At 35.5% G+C, this 16,971-nt stretch overlaps 1 protein-coding gene across 20 annotated transcripts in view; it reads right to left on the reverse strand.

Moving 5' to 3' along the window:
- Nucleotides 1–46: 46 nt before the first annotated feature.
- IRAG1 (inositol 1,4,5-triphosphate receptor associated 1) overlaps nt 47–16,971 on the reverse strand; it is a 122,870-nt gene continuing 105,945 nt past the window's right edge. For 18 of the 20 annotated variants that reach the window (XM_009680217.2, XM_009680218.2, XM_068945093.1 and 15 more), the window contains 8 exons: nt 14,243–14,374; nt 13,377–13,518; nt 12,640–12,689; nt 10,160–10,267; nt 8,931–8,998; nt 5,672–5,791; nt 4,622–4,753; nt 47–3,381 (listed from right to left, as the gene is read on the reverse strand). In XM_009680217.2, coding sequence (XP_009678512.2) covers nt 3,141–3,381; nt 4,622–4,753; nt 5,672–5,791; nt 8,931–8,998; nt 10,160–10,267; nt 12,640–12,689; nt 13,377–13,518; nt 14,243–14,374 — 993 coding nt within the window. In that variant the 3' untranslated portion in view covers nt 47–3,140. Of the gene's footprint in view, nt 3,382–4,621; nt 4,754–5,671; nt 5,792–8,457; nt 8,513–8,930; nt 8,999–10,159; nt 10,268–12,639; nt 12,690–13,376; nt 13,519–14,242; nt 14,375–16,971 lie in introns of those variants that run through there. The other 2 variants (XM_009680216.2, XM_068945097.1) reach the window with 2 other exon arrangements.

Here is a 16,971-nt window from a genome sequence, read left to right on the forward strand (position 1 = left end):
CATGTAAAAACAACAAAAAAAAAGTCTTTGAGGTAGCAGCAGTGAGGACTTTGAAACCATACTTTTATTTCAAAACTCAAGTATGTGATACTATACAGTACAATACCAGCACACTTGTGCAAAATCTTACAATGTTACAAAATTAAATATGATACACAAAAATAGTGCCCTTTTAAAATTCCTTTTACTAAAAACATCCGTGCTGTGCAGGAGAAACAATAAATGTGTCTTATTAAAGCAGAAAAATAAATATTGCACCTCAAGAAAACTATTTCAGTGTTAATAGCATAAATAATAAAACTATTCCTTGTTATCTGATGTGATCTTTGAACATTACAGTAGAGGGTTTTTTTCCCCCCAGATAAAGCAAACTAACTTCCAGCAGATAAAAATACATTTAGAATGGTTTTTGAGCTCAATTTACTTTTCTATTAGGAAAAAAAAAAACAAAACAGAAGGTGTTTCCATTAATTCACTGAGAAATGTGAGCAACAGTATTTAATGTGCTGTTAGTCACTGTGGTCCATTATTTTTAGTGGACATCTTGCTCACAGTAGCTATAAAAAGAACAACTATATATATATATATGTTTATAAACTGTTTTATCTTCATCTTTTAATCCCCATTAAAATCGCTTGCCTCTTTAAGTCCATTACCCATACCAGTTAATAACTTTGCGGCAAAAGTATACTCGCTTTACGTATGCAAGTAGTTCCATTCATAATGGTACAACTACTTAAAGAAATTCTCCCTTCTGCACTAAGTCTACAAAAAGCCAGTGCGCTGAATTCCAAAAAGAGAACAAAGAACCGGCCAGATACTGACTCCACAAAAATTTACAGCACGCTTAACTTCAAGCAGTTGAAGAGTCCCATTGATATCAATGAGATTCTTCATGTGCTTAAAATGAGGTGTCACACCCAGATCATTGTAGATGTGAATAAGAGCAAATTAATTTGACTGCAGGCATTTTTGACTCGATTTTTCTCAAGGCAGCCCAACATTTCCACGTGCCATAATTTTTGGCATTGAGGATTCTGAATCTTCAGGACTATTCATCTTTAATTTTATTGCCTTATTAGGTTATCAACAATATGCCTAAAGATTTTTAAGTCAAAGATGCTGGTTGTAATAAATAATTGTTCAAAGAACCACTGAGAAATTTCTTTAAATAGTTAAGTATGTGACATGTCATAGCTGTTCTTCACAGTCGGCTATTCTAACTGAACCAGATACCAGATAATTTGCAAAAAAAAAACCCTCTTCTGTCTTATTCTTTACTAATTACAATTTTAGACCAAATGACACTTCCCCATCATCCTTTTTGAACTTCCTTAAACATTCTACTTTATACCTCAAAAATACATTTTAAATAAAAAACAAAACCCCAAACTGCTTATAGCAATTTTGCTTTACAACAGTGGTAGTGGTCTCCTATTTTTTTTTCCCTTTCTCCATATAAATATCTTTTAAGATACATGTGACTAAAGATGCAAAAAAACAAAATTCACCAGCAGGATAATTGTTACTTGTGCCAAGTACGTGAATTAAATTCCTGACCGAGTTAAAAGCTGTTTTCTTTGCTAGTTAGCTTGAAGTTCAATGTTTACATCAAAAGAAAACAAGTGAATATTAACTGTATCTGAACTGTAATTACAGTACTTCCTAACATCCTTATCCTTCAGTTGGTAAACTGAGCTGTTAATCAGTCAGGAAACGCCAAAAGAACGCAAGACCCAAGAGTGCAAACAAGTATCACACTGATTTTCATGTTGTGGCTAGATTCAAGCATATAGCAATGGAAACACAAATGCAATTGATCTTCAGTCAAAAGTGACATTCTGCAGGTACATATGATATACCTTAAGTGACATGCATTTTGGTCTCAGTTCTCAGTTCTAGGCGTGAATTTTCAGATAATGGCTTCACCATTTTGCAATTGCTTATGTCTAAAAATTTCACATTCGTAAGAACTCTCAATTCCCAAATAGGCAGAACAGTTAAAAAAAATCTAGCCAAAAGATTAACCTAGCATGACCTGCTAGTTTAGTTTTGAAGGCGTATCAGAATACTAACAAACTATGCATCAGATTCTGAAAATAAACTGCTAAGAACATGCAGTGACCTCTGTAAAGTCCTCGCTGCTTTACTGTCCTCATTCATGTAGGCACCTGCAGGTTTTGGCTGTACGCAGTACTGTGTTCCTGCTGCAGATCTCAAAGGAAGCCTATTTCCAGTATGAGCAAAGGGCAGAGTCCATTCAGAGTGGTCATCTGCCAATCTTCAAGACTAGGTTAGATGTTCAGGACCGCTCATCTAACCTTCCAGACAGTAATTACTTTTCGTTGCAATCATTAGTGACTCTGAGCAGCATACATTGCATTGTTATTCAGAGAAGTTGTAAAAATTTGTTACAAAGCATATCCCTCTGACACATCAGAAGATCCCAGAGGCACTGGAAAATATCAGCTGTGCCACCTAGACCTCATTTTAGGTTTTGCCGCATATCCCACTCAAATAAAGAGGTGGTCCCATTCTTAAAGCATATCGTAAAATGCATGTATGCCCGTACTCAGTACTCCATTTAAATATTCGTATAGGTAATTCCTCTTTTGAAATTACTATATCAGCAATGCATTTAGTCTGATAATATAACTTTACCTTCCATGAAAGGCCTTCTATTCTACCCAATAATTGTGAATAAGAAAATAAAGGACTTAAATGCCATTAATACTTCAATCAATAAATTCTGGAAATGCTGAAGTAAAGCAACTAACTCCGCAAATATAGCTTTTGATTTTCTTCAAAATCATAACATAGACATCAATGTCCTGTGCAAATATTCCTTTTAAATGTCTTGATGGTTGCTGATTACTGCCACAACCTTATCATGATTCAATATTACTTTATCCATATCAATCATTTACAATTAGCAGGACAGACAGACGGAAGTATTTATCAGATGGTCGTTTTGGCAAGCTATGTTCACAACATATCTCCAAAGCTGATGGTGTAGAGTAACTCACATGTCTTAACAGGTCACATTTAAGAACCAGAAAGGTGACTAAGTACTACCTTTAACAACTGTATTCTAACATGTGTGCTTGCTCAGGTACCATAAATATGTGTTTGTTCCTTTATTATTCAGTGCGTTGCTCATGCTGAAATCCTGAGTTCCACCAGGAATATTGATGGGCAGCAGAACAGCTGGCCTTCCCTTCAGGTCCCTCTGATATTTCATCACAGGAGTTGTATGAATGGTAAATCCATAACACGACAGCAAAAATGATTATCGCAGCTACTACAAGCCATACCACATTCCAGTGTTTACACAGTTTGGGGTACAGTATATGTAAATAATTAATGATGACTTCAAGTCTGCTGTAAAATGAAAAAAAAAAATCTATTATATATTAATCATATGCAACTAGATTATTTTAAACTCCTAAATTTGAACAATTTCATAGTTGTATGTTGCATCATCTTTCTTCCAAAAACAAACACCTTGTCAGAGAACCAACATGTTGTTAGGTTGTTTCAAAAAGAGCTGTAGGCTCAAACACAGGTGATATTTGCAAGATGTGTATAGATTAAGGACAAATATCAAGCCATAAACTTGACTTCTATTTCTCCCATCTGTCAAAAGGCTAATCTCAGAGCTTGATCAGATCTAAATTCTGCCTAGTTCATAGCTTGTTCAGTTAAATTAAATATTAGAAGGAAAACATTTCCTAGCATAGAGTTTCATGATTGACAGTGAGGTGGCCGCGCTTCTGAACACAGCTTGAATCTCAAATAAGCCGATGTTTATAATCATCATAAGCTGGCAATGAGTCCTTTAGGATCAGGTAGCGATCCCTACCTTAGCTCAGGATTGGACGTATTACTTTGGCCAGTCTTCAATTTCTCAGCAATGCAAAAGTCTCTGCTTTTAAAATGCAGGAAATTGAAGGTATATTGAGAATAGGGTTGGTAGAGCCACCAAAGAAATTCAAATAACCTTAGGAAAAGTGGAACATTTCAAAAGTTTTTCAGTCAGGATGATAAGCAGAGGATTCAAAAGTCCCCACAATAGAGGAAGAGCACTGGATACAGACGAATGTAATAATATATTTATCCTTCCACTGAAAAGCAGGGTATTTTAACCCCAGCACAGTGCTGTTCTACAGCATCTATACAGCTTCTAGAAGGACCAGGCGCCTGCCTAAGTCAGAGTGCAAGCTGAGGAGTAGATATACTGAAAGACTCATCTCTGAATAGAATTAAAACTTTCATAAGACAATGCATGCCCACTGGGAGATGCATTTTAGCATTTAAAGAACTCTTGTGGAATATTTTTTACCTCAAATCAAAAAAAGAACCCCATCAAGATAAAGCATGTTGATGTACAAATGTCAACATATGGTTTCAATTGAAAATGTCAAAATAAAAGGTTTTCCATTTTGCAACTGTATTTTCTTGGAATATATCTTTTTGTGAAAGTATGATTATTTCAAATCTATTTTTCTAGATTTGAAGAGAATATGTCAAGATAATAGCATGAAAGACTCGGTTGGGTACCTCAAGGGTAGGGGGAAGGGAAATCAGCCCTTCTTGTAGACATATTACACCACTGTCTCACCTGCTTTTCAGATTTTTTATCTCATCTTCATTTTCACTTTCTTCATGCTCATCAGGACTTTCTTTTGGTGCCTCTTCATCTTCTTCCTTCAGTTCCTGAAGTTCTTTGATTTTCTTCAAGCCTTCCTGATAGCTTTAACACACAAAGCATTTTTTTTTTCAGTTTAGTATGCTATATGTTCTTACATAATGAAAAAATAGCCATATGTTTATTACAGGCAACAAAAGCAGCAGAGATGGTGCGACACTATGACAAACGAAGAAAAGTAAAGACCATGAATATGGCACACAAACAGAGGATTTTTTTTTTTTTTTGATATCCTTCCTTAACAGAGGATTACATTAGCTCTATTACCAAATCCATCCTCTTGCAAAAGAAATAGAGGTTATAGTTCTCAGAGCATAATTTCTGAGAATTGTAAAGGAGGACTTTTTTCCTTGCTTTATTTTTTAATTCTTTTGAATACTTTCTATTCTTTTTCTGAAGAATAAAAGCAAATCAATGCTAAAGATGCATGACTTGTTGGTTTCTGCAGTATGAGATCAAAACTTTTGTCCCACTCTTCACATAGTACAAAGTTCTTTGTTGGGCAATTGGAAATGGACAGACCCCAAAACTGTTAATTACTCCATATCCTCCCGTGTAAAGCACTTTGCCACACAAAACCCAAGATTCTACTGCAAAAGCTAATGTCTACTTTTTACTCAGCTCCATGTACAGTTTTCAGGACCAATGTTTTAGGAAGTTGTTTTGGATTATCCTGTCATGAAGCTGAATATTATTGACATAACGACTTCCACTCAACTAGTCTCTGGTATAACTTCTCTCCGACAGTTTGACTAAGATTAATAAAGGATGAAAGTGAATCACTACAAATACAATGAGTGAAGCTCACTGAAGAAAGTCTCCACATTGCTCCAATTATGGTCATGTTCTTGGAGCTGCTATTGATTATATCACTTATTTTTTGTTTAAAGTTACGTTATGAAAAACACAAGTCTTCATCTGGTAAGATATATTTACAGATTTAGCTCACTAAGATATTCCCACCCTTTGTTATATGCTTCCTCCTCTATCTTGGCTTTAGTTTCAGGATTGATCTCTTCCAATCCACTCTGTGTCAACATAGAAGTAGAGGCTTCACAGTCGGGCTCTCCATTAGACTTTCCACTGCCAAGACAAAAGAAGCATAGAAAGTGAAAATAATACCACTGAAATGTATTGTATTTGGAGTATGCTACTGAATAACAACAATCTATGTGACTCCTGGTCCTTTAATGATCAATTGAATTGCATCTTTGAAGGAAAATCTGAAATTTTTCTTTTTTTTTTGAAATTTTACTCTTTCTCTGTATTGGAGAAACATGTTGCGAAAGAAAAAAAAATTAAACATCATAAACAGAATTTTAGTATCAAAATATTGTAATCTAAGAACAGTAATTAATAGGTCTTCAAGGCATTAAAACTTGTGGTTTTGTTCCCTTTTTTAAAAAGGAAAGAGAAGAGCATTGGTTTCCTGGCTTATCCATAGTATTTGTTTGCTATTCTGCAAAGCATTTCCTCCCTGGAGTTTCCAAAAAACTTTCTAGAAATTGCAGCCTACTATGGCAAAGGGAAAATTATAAACACAATACCAAATATTAGTTTAATAACATATTTTTCCTATTTGCCTAAGTACTTTTTTCTACTGACTTTACATGCTGAACTGATGCATAGCTAAAAAGACACAAATCCATACATATATAGCTTCCGTCACTGAAACTTTTCCCAAGTAAAAGCTTTGAGTGTTTAGCTTAAAGATAAGCCATTGAATATTGCTTCAAAGGAACACAACTATGATAAAAGACATATTCCTCTCTTTCTGCAGTGCTCAGCCACCTGTATGCATTTAATTCTCAGTCACAGAGTTAAAGTCATTCAGACACAACTGATAGCAAATCTAGCAAAGTCAAGGTTTAATAAGCTCAACCACGGATCCCGTTCCCACTTCTGGAATCTAACTCTTGGTAGGCCTTATCTTTCTGGCACTAAAATCAACGGGAGAATAACTCATCTTTATTGACATCAGTGGATTTTCTCCCAAGAAGTCACATGGACTTCATAGTAGTCACCTTATGGTTTCCTTAACTTCATTTGGCCTTCAAACACATCATGAGCATAAGCTTGAACTGCCTAAATATACACAGCTCTGCTAAACCACTGTGTAATTTTATACTACAGTTGCGGCTGGCTATTCATACATACTTGTGCTCAAACTTCAGTTTCAAGTTCTGCTACTGTTATGTGGTAACATGAGGGGTTTTGCTGTGGTTTTTAAGAAACAGCAAGAAATGTTGGTAAGTTTTCTTTTTTTTGCAGAATTTCTGTACAAAAAATTGTTTCAAATCTCGCAGAGTTTTACTGAACTGCAACAACTGGTGGCAATGTTTTTTTATCATAGTTTATATTTTTTAATTTTATAGTTTTTGATTTCCTAATTGTCACATTTTCATTCTTAATAAAGCATAGAGGTAAAAAAAAGACATAAAATAAATGCTGTCCTGTCCTAACACCTGAATGAAAACACACGAAAATTAATGTTCTATTCTGAAGTAAGAGCTACATATCTTAAAGCTTTTAATTTGTATGATGTTTAAAGCATCCTAAGAAACTTTAATCTAAATTGATATTGCAGGTATTTTTACTGTGATACTGTACACAATCCAAATCACCAATATCACTTAAACAAATCAATGTAATCGTTTAATAAGTTTTATTTCTGAAACATTAGCAAGCAACTTCCTTAGAATGTGAAACATTTCCTAAAAGAGATAAGTATTTGGAAAGGTGATTTTTTTTCTTTTTCCTGCTTTCTAGGCTGTTCACACTCATGAATAAAGTACATAAGTGCATGGGTTCGCAAATATAACAGGACTGGTGTCCATAATGGTAATTGTTTAAAAAGATCTTGTAGAACTTGGGTATGCCTTCTGTTCTCATCCCAGTCTCGTGTTTTCATATCATTCACCTTTGCCTTCTGTTACTACATGGGCTTTACATTCATCATTAAAGAACTAAGAAGCAGTAACATGTAAACTGCAAATACATATTTTTTCTTAGAGTGCTTTATAAACTTCGCCAGTTCATAAATTCAAGAAATTTGATCGTATTAAATTACATCCCTACATGAATTTCAACTATCAAATTTAAAAGTTTCTTCCAGAAATCTGTAGATGCACATGCTTTCCAGCAGAGCAAATCTCTGCTGTCCCTGTTTATATAACTATCATTTTGTTCCAACAGCAGCACTATTTAAACCCATGGAATGACTCATGGAACTACTATGGAAAATGGATTATAACAGCACACCTGAATCCTGACAGAACGCGCACACTAATGGTACAAAGTAATACAGGGTCAAAAGGGCAAAGGCTTTGATGAAAAAAATCTTCTTGCATTTACAGATAGATATAGATGCTGAGGTTCTGGCTTGTTTACCAGACTGAAAAAAATTCCCTCTTCATACCTCTATTCTTCCCCCCACCCCACTGCCCCGCTAAAAGGTAAACTTCTTAAAATGGCAAAACTAAAATCACAACCTTAATGCTTTAATTTAGCTGAATATCAATTTCATTTTCTAGTGAAGAAAAAATAATTTTTACTCAGTTTAGTTATTGCTTTGACCTCTATAAAAATTTTGATGCTCTAGCATTATAGGAAATTATACTTCTGAATTTCATATACTTATTTCATATAAATTTCAAAACCTAAATGACATTGGATATCATGCTATTTCAAAATATGATTCTTATCAACTAGCCACACGTTGAAAAGGCAAGGGCAGAACACAAACTTACATTACTGAGATAGTCAACTTTAGGGAAATGCAGACCCCGGATTGCTCAAGGCCAACTGTAGATATTAGATAGAACATTAATTTATTCTGAGAAATAAAAAAAAAAATCCACATGCATTGTAAGCAATACTCTTGTATTCTGACAAGTTCTGAAGGTAGGCCTACTCAAGTGTGTAAATGTGTAAAAGCATGTAAATCTGCTGCTGCATTTATTGCTTCATGAGCTGTACTGACGGTTGGATCATGGTAGGCTCAGTTTAGCTCTGAGATACTGTTTGCAAATTCTTTGAAGACAAAAAGAACAATATAATGTTTATGTAGTAGAATACAGTTACCAGATCTTGAATCAACATAAGTCAATAGTGTGTCACTAATTTCAATACTCTATGCTTTAGTATAATTTCCTTATAGTAACAGTAACATTTTCATTCCATATTAGGATTTAATAGGTATTGAAAGACCTAGAAAACTCACTTCTCTAAAAGTGCTGGCAGAACAGGAGTAGATGTTAGATTGCTCCTTCCATTATTAGGTGATTCAGACTGTAAATTGAAAAATAGCAACAAATGTTACATCCATGAATTAATTTCAAGCCTTCGGTAAAATGGCAAAGTCAATGTGCTGCTTAGATTTTATTCTCGCAATCACCAGCAAGACATCTTTAAAAAAGCTCCCACCTTATTCCCTCTAACCACAGTAAACAATGGTCTTGAACATTCAGAATACCTTTGCGACATTTCTCTGCCTGTCTACCATACTTATTTTCTCCCAGTAAGTACCTAGTCTTTCTTCTTCATATATTGATCATTGGACAGTAAAGTTATTGTATTTCTTCTCTCCATATTATCCTATGAATTTTAATTTATTAGCTAAGTTTTCAATGGAAAACTTTAAACAAAAATAAAATAAATGAGGTTTCTTTACTTTGTTCCTGAAACAACTCCCTCTGAGCATGTAGTAACTAAACTACACAGACAGGTCGTTTTCTTAAAATTAAAATGGATTTAGCTTGTCAGCAAAACTGCTCATTTAAATAGCTCTAAATTTGAAACAGAAAACTGTCAAATTTTCAGCGTATGTGCCATCTTAGCTCATCTCTGGTCAGTTTTCCTGCAAAGCATTTATACAGATTTATTAGGTTCAAATTAGATTATCATTTAGTTTATTAAAACTTTATAAACAAAAAGTCAAGATGGAGTCTGAAAACTCCATTAATCCCAGATCATCAGTGAAGTTCTGAAGTTGTAGCGCACACATTTCTATAGGTGAATTATACGCTTTTCTATTTGGTGGACTTCGTAGCAATGACTAGAAGCTGCCACAATGCCAAAGCAGTCCAATCATCTTCTATAGATTCTAGTTAAAATTTTTCTTCTTGCCTGGACAATGATTTTTACTACTTCTTTCCAGTACATTACCATAGATATTAAGGCAAATTGCCTTATCCTATGTCTAATGCCTCTGAACCAACAGCAGGCCCTATTCAGCTCTGTACCTGAAGGTGATCATTTTAGGGGGGCAGATTCTGAAAGCATTAGTCCTTGTACAACAGGAATTACCTCTGACCAACCCCCTGCCCTGGATGGAGTCACAACAAACTGTTACCAATGGAAGGGCATACATTTTTCAGAAATAATGGCTTCGCCCTGCGTGAAAGGGTTTTAGATAAAAAGCAGTATCTTTAAATTCTGGGTTTTACTTACCAGGGATGGCACTGAAGGTATAGGTGAAGCTGTTGGTGACTGACCAGGAATGTTTAAGGAGTTAAATTTAGGAACAACAGCAACGCTGACTCTCCTCCGAGGCATATTCTGTGATAAACAACATTTTTTTTCTATCATACAACAAGCTGGGCTGAAGAACAATTCTACAAGTTAATAGGTATGGCAAAGATTCATTAACCTGCGTTAATGTCAGCATGAATCTCTTGTGCAAAAAGAGAGTTTGGAGCAAAATTAAGGTAAAAGGCTGTTAGTGCTGTGATATTCTCCCCAAACTTCCTTCCTAATGTACTGCCTGATATGGCATGTGCTTAGTGAGAAATGTGTGGTTGTACAGGGATGCAGCTCTTTCTCTCCTCCACACAGAAAGCCCGATAGTATAAGTCACACAACAGATACGTTCTGAACTGATATCATCAGTTCTCATTAGAAGCTATTATCTTTGGTTAAGCCAGATGTACAATCGTCCTGGGAAAAGTGCCAGTGTCACAATGTCAGGAAATAATGAAGTTGCACATGAAACTCTTCTCTTGCTATGTACTCATTATAATATATTCATTAATTATATAACTACATATTATTACTTACAGAAACAAAAACAACCGCACCCTCCCCAAAAGAACAGAGCCTTCTCCCCCACCCTTGAGTTTTTAAGATATCTATCTAGCATCATGTGGCACTGTTCACATTTCCCAAAGGCAACAAAAATCCTTCATATGATAAACCCATGCTAGTTTTACACAATGCATTATAGCTCAAGTATAGATCAAATAAGCTTTTGCTTTTATTAGGCAAGAAGCCAAATATCTCATCCTCCAAAATACACCTAATGCAATCTATGGTTTCCACTGACTAAAAAACCAAGCACACATAGCATCTAACAGCTTCATCTTAGCATCCAAACATTTCTAATTTTCTGCTCTGGATAACTATGGAAAAGGAATTAATCAGACATTTAGAGATCTAGAACATCTAAAAGGGGCCACGTACTCCATCATCCGGATTCTAGGTAGGACCAACTATACCTACTCACTAACGACAGAGGTTCATCTAATAGGCTCCTAAAAAATGACACAGAGTCTGCAGCCTTGCTAGGCAGTCTATTCTAATGTTTTATTAGACTGTAGGCAAAACTTTATAGCAGTAATAACCTAAATCTTACTTACTACAGTTTAAGGCCTTTATAACCGGCCTATTCACTGAATCACGGAGAACAGTTAATTCCTCTCTAGCATTTTTGACAAGTCTGAGGACTTACATTTTCTGCATTCTTTAGACTAAACTACCTCACGTTCTTTCCATCTTTCCCAATAGGTCATAATTTCTAGATCTCTGGTTATCCTTGTTCATCTCTTCTGGCCTCTCTTCAACTAGTCCAAATCGTTTTTGAAATGTGATGCCCAAAACTGAATCTATTACTCCCTTGAAGCTGAATCAGTGGTGAAAAAAGCAGAATAGTTAATGCCTGCATTGAACAGATATTAATTCTGTTTATTTATTGGAATGTATGATTGTATTTTTTGCAACACTGTGAAATTGTTGATTGTTTTAAGCTTGTGATGCGCTACACGGATCCTTTCCCGTCAGACTGATAACTAGCCAGCTGCTTCCTATCTTATATTTGTACAGTTAACTATTTCTGTGTGATGTTGAGATTTGCACTTGTCCATATGGAATTCTACCCTTTTTTGGGACCCCTATCTCAACTTATCTGGATCTTTCTGAAATCCAGTCTTGCCCTCAGCATGCTGTGTGACCTAGTCCACACAGCACTTGGAAGTGGTAGGAATAAACTAAATCTGAAGTATTATGAGCCAACAGAGTAAAAATATGAAAAGAAATGCTAAGGGGAATAATGCCTCCGATCATCAAATTTCATAACGGTCAAATTAGGATTTGCCTCTCTCAAGTCACCAGTTATTTTGGAAGTTTTACAGAAATTAAAATTATTAATCAGTTAAATTAAAACAATCGGACAATCTCTCTCTCTGAACGCTTTGTCAAACCAAACAAGATATTCTGATGCTAACTGAAAAAATGGGCACTTAAGACTAATTCTGTTTACATTTAAGGTACTCTGAACGTGGTATTATTGTTAAGATTACGAATGTGGTATGTTCCTAGAATCCCTAACCATATAGTAAGGTTTGATACAATACTCAGCTTCCATAAAACCTCACAGAAGAACTAGAGCAAAGCACAGGACCTGAGCCGTTCTCTGCCTGGGATACAATTATTCTTAAATATATAGGTCCCTTTATTATTTACAACTCCATAGCAAGCATTATCATTATTGCATAGAGTCATTCTTAATCAAGTATCCAAGATTTGCACTAAATGACATGAACAATATTGAGAATTTACCAGGGCTACAGTTTGAACACAGACTATAAAATTGAATGTGTATAGACAAAGAAATTTCACTACATAAAATGTTCAATTGATTTCGTTTCCCTTTTTACCTTTCCAACAGTAAGGGACATGGATCTAGATGAACGAGGTACTCCATCTTCTGCATGAAAAACAGTAGATAAATAATAGTCTTAGACTATATGAGTTATCTATATTAATAGAGCCTTGGCTTATATTTCAAACTCAGACATATTGTATTTATATAAGTTTATAGTGACTGCGTATTTACCTGTTACACAGTTTAGGCTTCAATTATATCTGTAGAAAATTGTAGTAACTGCACAAAGTGGAATGATTACTATCTTTACTGAGATCAGAGACTATTTGACTCCATATGCAAATTTTTCCAAAAGAAAAACACTCATACTTCACTTTCCATCAACCTTTGAAAGGAAATGTTGCAAATAAAAATCTTCACGTTTTAATAATAAAATTTTGCCAACATCTGTCATCTCAGAGGCAGATGTACTAAAAACGCATAAGCTGTGCATATTTACAAGAGTCCAACACAAATGTTTTTGGATCCTATCAGAATCTGGTAAGTAAGAATAATTTTACATTACCGTACTACAGCATTAAGTAAGGCTTGAAAAACATGAAATATTTTAGCTGTTACAAGCATAAACTTTTGAAATCTGCTTCTGAAGAACAGAACTTCATGAACAGATTCATGTGTACTTTTTGTGATAAAAAGCGCTAGACACTTCTCTGTTCAGAGAGAAGACAAACCCTTGAATTTTTATTTTTTTATATATATATTATTTATTTATTTATTTATTATTTTTACCAGAGGCACCGTAGCTTCTGCTAGAATTCTGATTGGCAAGTTTCTTAAACTCCATTAGCTCAGCATGATCCTTTTCATATGTTCTTTTCAGATTTTCCACATACTGCATCATTACTTCTGTTGCCTTTGACATACGCTTCTCCTAAGCAAGAAAAGACAGACCACCACTCAGGCAACCTTCACGCTTCTCAGACAAATCATATGCCTCTATGTCTATGTTCCCTGTCAGGGCCAAATCTGCAATAGACGTTCATAAAGAAATATTGGTATCTACAAAACTGAAAATACCTAAGCTACTTAGAATACAAACACAAATGCAGTAATATATATCCAGAGAATATCACCATTTATCTTGTCATATATTGTCTGTCTGTGCGCCTGTTATGTGGCAGATGTGCACTTGTTTTTGAACTCTTGAAGGTCTCAGTCACTGTCATCAGCCTAGTTACTTTAGTGGGTAGAGGCAACAATTTACGCTTCCTCTGTTCTTACGCTCTTTACAGTTGCCTGACGTAAGCTATTGTCAAAGGCAAGCTACTGAACTAGAGGAGCTTTTTGACCCAGAAAAGCCATTCTTGTTTTTGCTGCACTGATTTTAAAAATATTTCTTATGATGAATATAGCTCTGAATAATATATATGCTTCTATTGTAGAGATGTTGAATAGCTTCATGGGTAATCCCTTTCTATGTGAATTCTATTTCCTGACTGAAATTTTGTCTTAATTGATGCTACGTTAAATATCATTAATCTGTCAAAATGACAAATCAATTTCAAAGGGCTATTATACCCTACAGCTAAGGGCAAAAAAGAGAAAGAGTGAACGTGTGCAGCCAGGATGCGTGTTAGACACTGGGATATTCTTACCTGGCGAACAGCTCCAACCATTTCAGCACGGCTGGACAGTCTGGCAGCCAAACGACGCAGCACAGCAATATCTTCCAGTAGCTTCTGGTAAGCTTCTCTGTGTTCATAGTGATGCCATAAGGCAGCTGAAGACTGAAGTGAAAATACATATGCCATAATGTGATGACATGCCACTCTTAGTTCAGATGAACTGGCCTGAGCCACCGAGGTTGTACAGACATGTCTAAGCCAAACTACGTGCGGACAAATTAGCCCCCCAGGAATGCTGCCTCTGCCACCACAGATAATCAAGCTAGTGCTGTTGCTCTGTTTCATACAGAGCTACATACTGCAGGCACATCTTTAAAGGAGTTAGCAGGTTGTGCACATTTGCAATACTGTTCCTGTTGAAATCAATGTTTTATCAGGGCTAACTACCTAAGAACTTTACAAATGCCATTATTATTTTAACCAGTAGGTACAAATGATTGCTGAAATACAAAGAGCATTTGAATTTGCTGAGCACAATGTGTTACAAGACCATTTATGTTCTATCAGTTCCATGATACTGTACCCATTGAAAAGAAATCAGGTATTAGATTCACAAGAATAAAAAAAACAAGAAAGTCATAGCAACCTATATGGCCTGCTAAATCAAATGGCAATTGTAATTTCTTATCCACTTCTTATCTATCAATACATAGCTTATGCACTTGATTAATACTGTCACTTGATAGCTCAGATCTAATACAGAAAAGCACTGACCCATAAAACTTCACTGGGATTAGTTACTGAAAGGAAGCATAAATTCAGATGTATTCTTATCAAAGCCTTATTGAACACCTCTTCACCTAGTTAATAGTTCTGTGCATAAAAAATTTATTTGATACAAGAAGTCCCATAGAACTTAGTTCAGACTCAGAGGCAGACTTTATGATGCTGAGGAATTCCTATATTCTGAAAGTGCATTTTCAGGATGCACTAGTTTTGGCACTGAGCTTTAGTTAAGTAATCACCATGTTGCTGTTCATACAATTCTACCTCAGATCAGCTGCCTTGTGCCCTTGTTCAGTACACTCCCTCACTTGAGCTACCGCAAGAGTAAACCAGTGCAATGAAAGGAGTCTTGTGAAAAAAAGTCTCTCCTCCTACTCCCCCCTAAAAGAGGGGAGTGATAAGCAGTAATTTTAACTAGAACAATTTCAGAGAACGCATTTGTAGTACAGACCCTTGGTATAGAAGCACAGTTAAGACGCTGATGAATTCACTGTTAACAACAACAATTTCTTCAACTGATCTATCGCTTAAGCTGGAGTGTAAACAAATTGCAGCCTAAAGTTGACTGCAAGGCCCAAGAAGGCATAAGGGAACCTGTGTGAAAAATACATGCACAGAATTTCAGATTTTCAAGTGTTTCTTGGCAACTGTAACTTGCTTGTTTTCTTGAAGAAATCTGAAATTCATATAAATCAGCTTTCTCTTGAAGTTGGCTTTTTGAATAAAACATCAATTATCACAAGATCCATTAAAAAAAATTACGAAGGCTGGCCATACTTAAGATTAAGCCATATAACGTGTGCTTGTCCTACAGAAATGACGATAACCTCCCACTGAGAAGGGAACAAGCATAGGTCTAATATGATACAGATTGTACAGGAGCTGTCACTTCATTTAATAACTTAACTTAGTTTATTCTAATGTATAACGCAAAAACACTTGGAACAAAAGCTTTTCTAGGAAAACGGGCAGCTTCCACTTTGTTGTAAGTTATATTAAAAAAGTTTGTAAGAGCCAGACTGAAGTTTGTGAAGTGGACAAAAGAGGGGGAAGCTAAACACATCTGTCTCATGCTGGAAATATGGTCTTTAGTGCATGATTAGGGATTCTCAAAAAAAATACATGTTAATTCTAGTGAACTAATTGCTTTCAGTTTAAAGAGCCCTCGTATACTGGTCATACTAATGTGTATATAGACAAAATATTATAATAAATAAAACCTGGAGATTTAACAGGCTGTTTCCGTTTGCTCTTTAAAAAGAGAACAAAGGAAAGAGAAGCAAATATTCTCTGCCCCCACTTATTTTTTAAAAGGAAAACTTAATCTGCAAGTGCAGATTTGGAATTCCAGACAAAATACGTAAATATCACAATCCTTGTATGATTGCATCTTTTCTCACCTGATATTTTTCATAAAGCAAATGGGAGACTCTTATGTTCTCCTAACTACAGCAACGTATCCTTGTACTATGCAAATCAGGTCTACCAACATTTCAGTTAGCAGCAGGGTATCTATGCATCTCGCTCTTGTTTTTGCGCAAAAATGTGTGCAGCGTAATATAGATTGATATACCTCACAGATAGATTTGTCATTTCAGTTAGACAATCCAGAAAGCTGATAAGAAAAACTGAAAGCAATTGCTGAAAAAGGAGTATAAGAAAAACAAAACAGCTGCAATAAAAATTATAATATGAGAAGTACAAAAACATTCAGGCCCTTAACCTCCCCCTGGGATTAAAAGTAATCCTTACTGTTGCCTTTCCTTTACCTCTTTCTATTATCTCCAGTTAAGAGGTCTTTTATGCCACAAATCTCAGCACTTAGGCTTCAGATCATTTCAGTGTCTTACTTAACTGGACACCTCAAATTTACTGCTACAGAAGGTGGTCCTGTCACCATGGATCAGCGCTCAAACTGCAGTCTACATGCTCTTAGCTTTGCCACAGGCTTATTCTAAGAACTGAACAGAAAA

The sequence above is a fragment of the Struthio camelus genome, chromosome 5 (assembly GCF_040807025.1).
Source record: "Struthio camelus isolate bStrCam1 chromosome 5, bStrCam1.hap1, whole genome shotgun sequence".
NCBI classification, from domain to species: domain Eukaryota; kingdom Metazoa; phylum Chordata; class Aves; order Struthioniformes; family Struthionidae; genus Struthio; species Struthio camelus.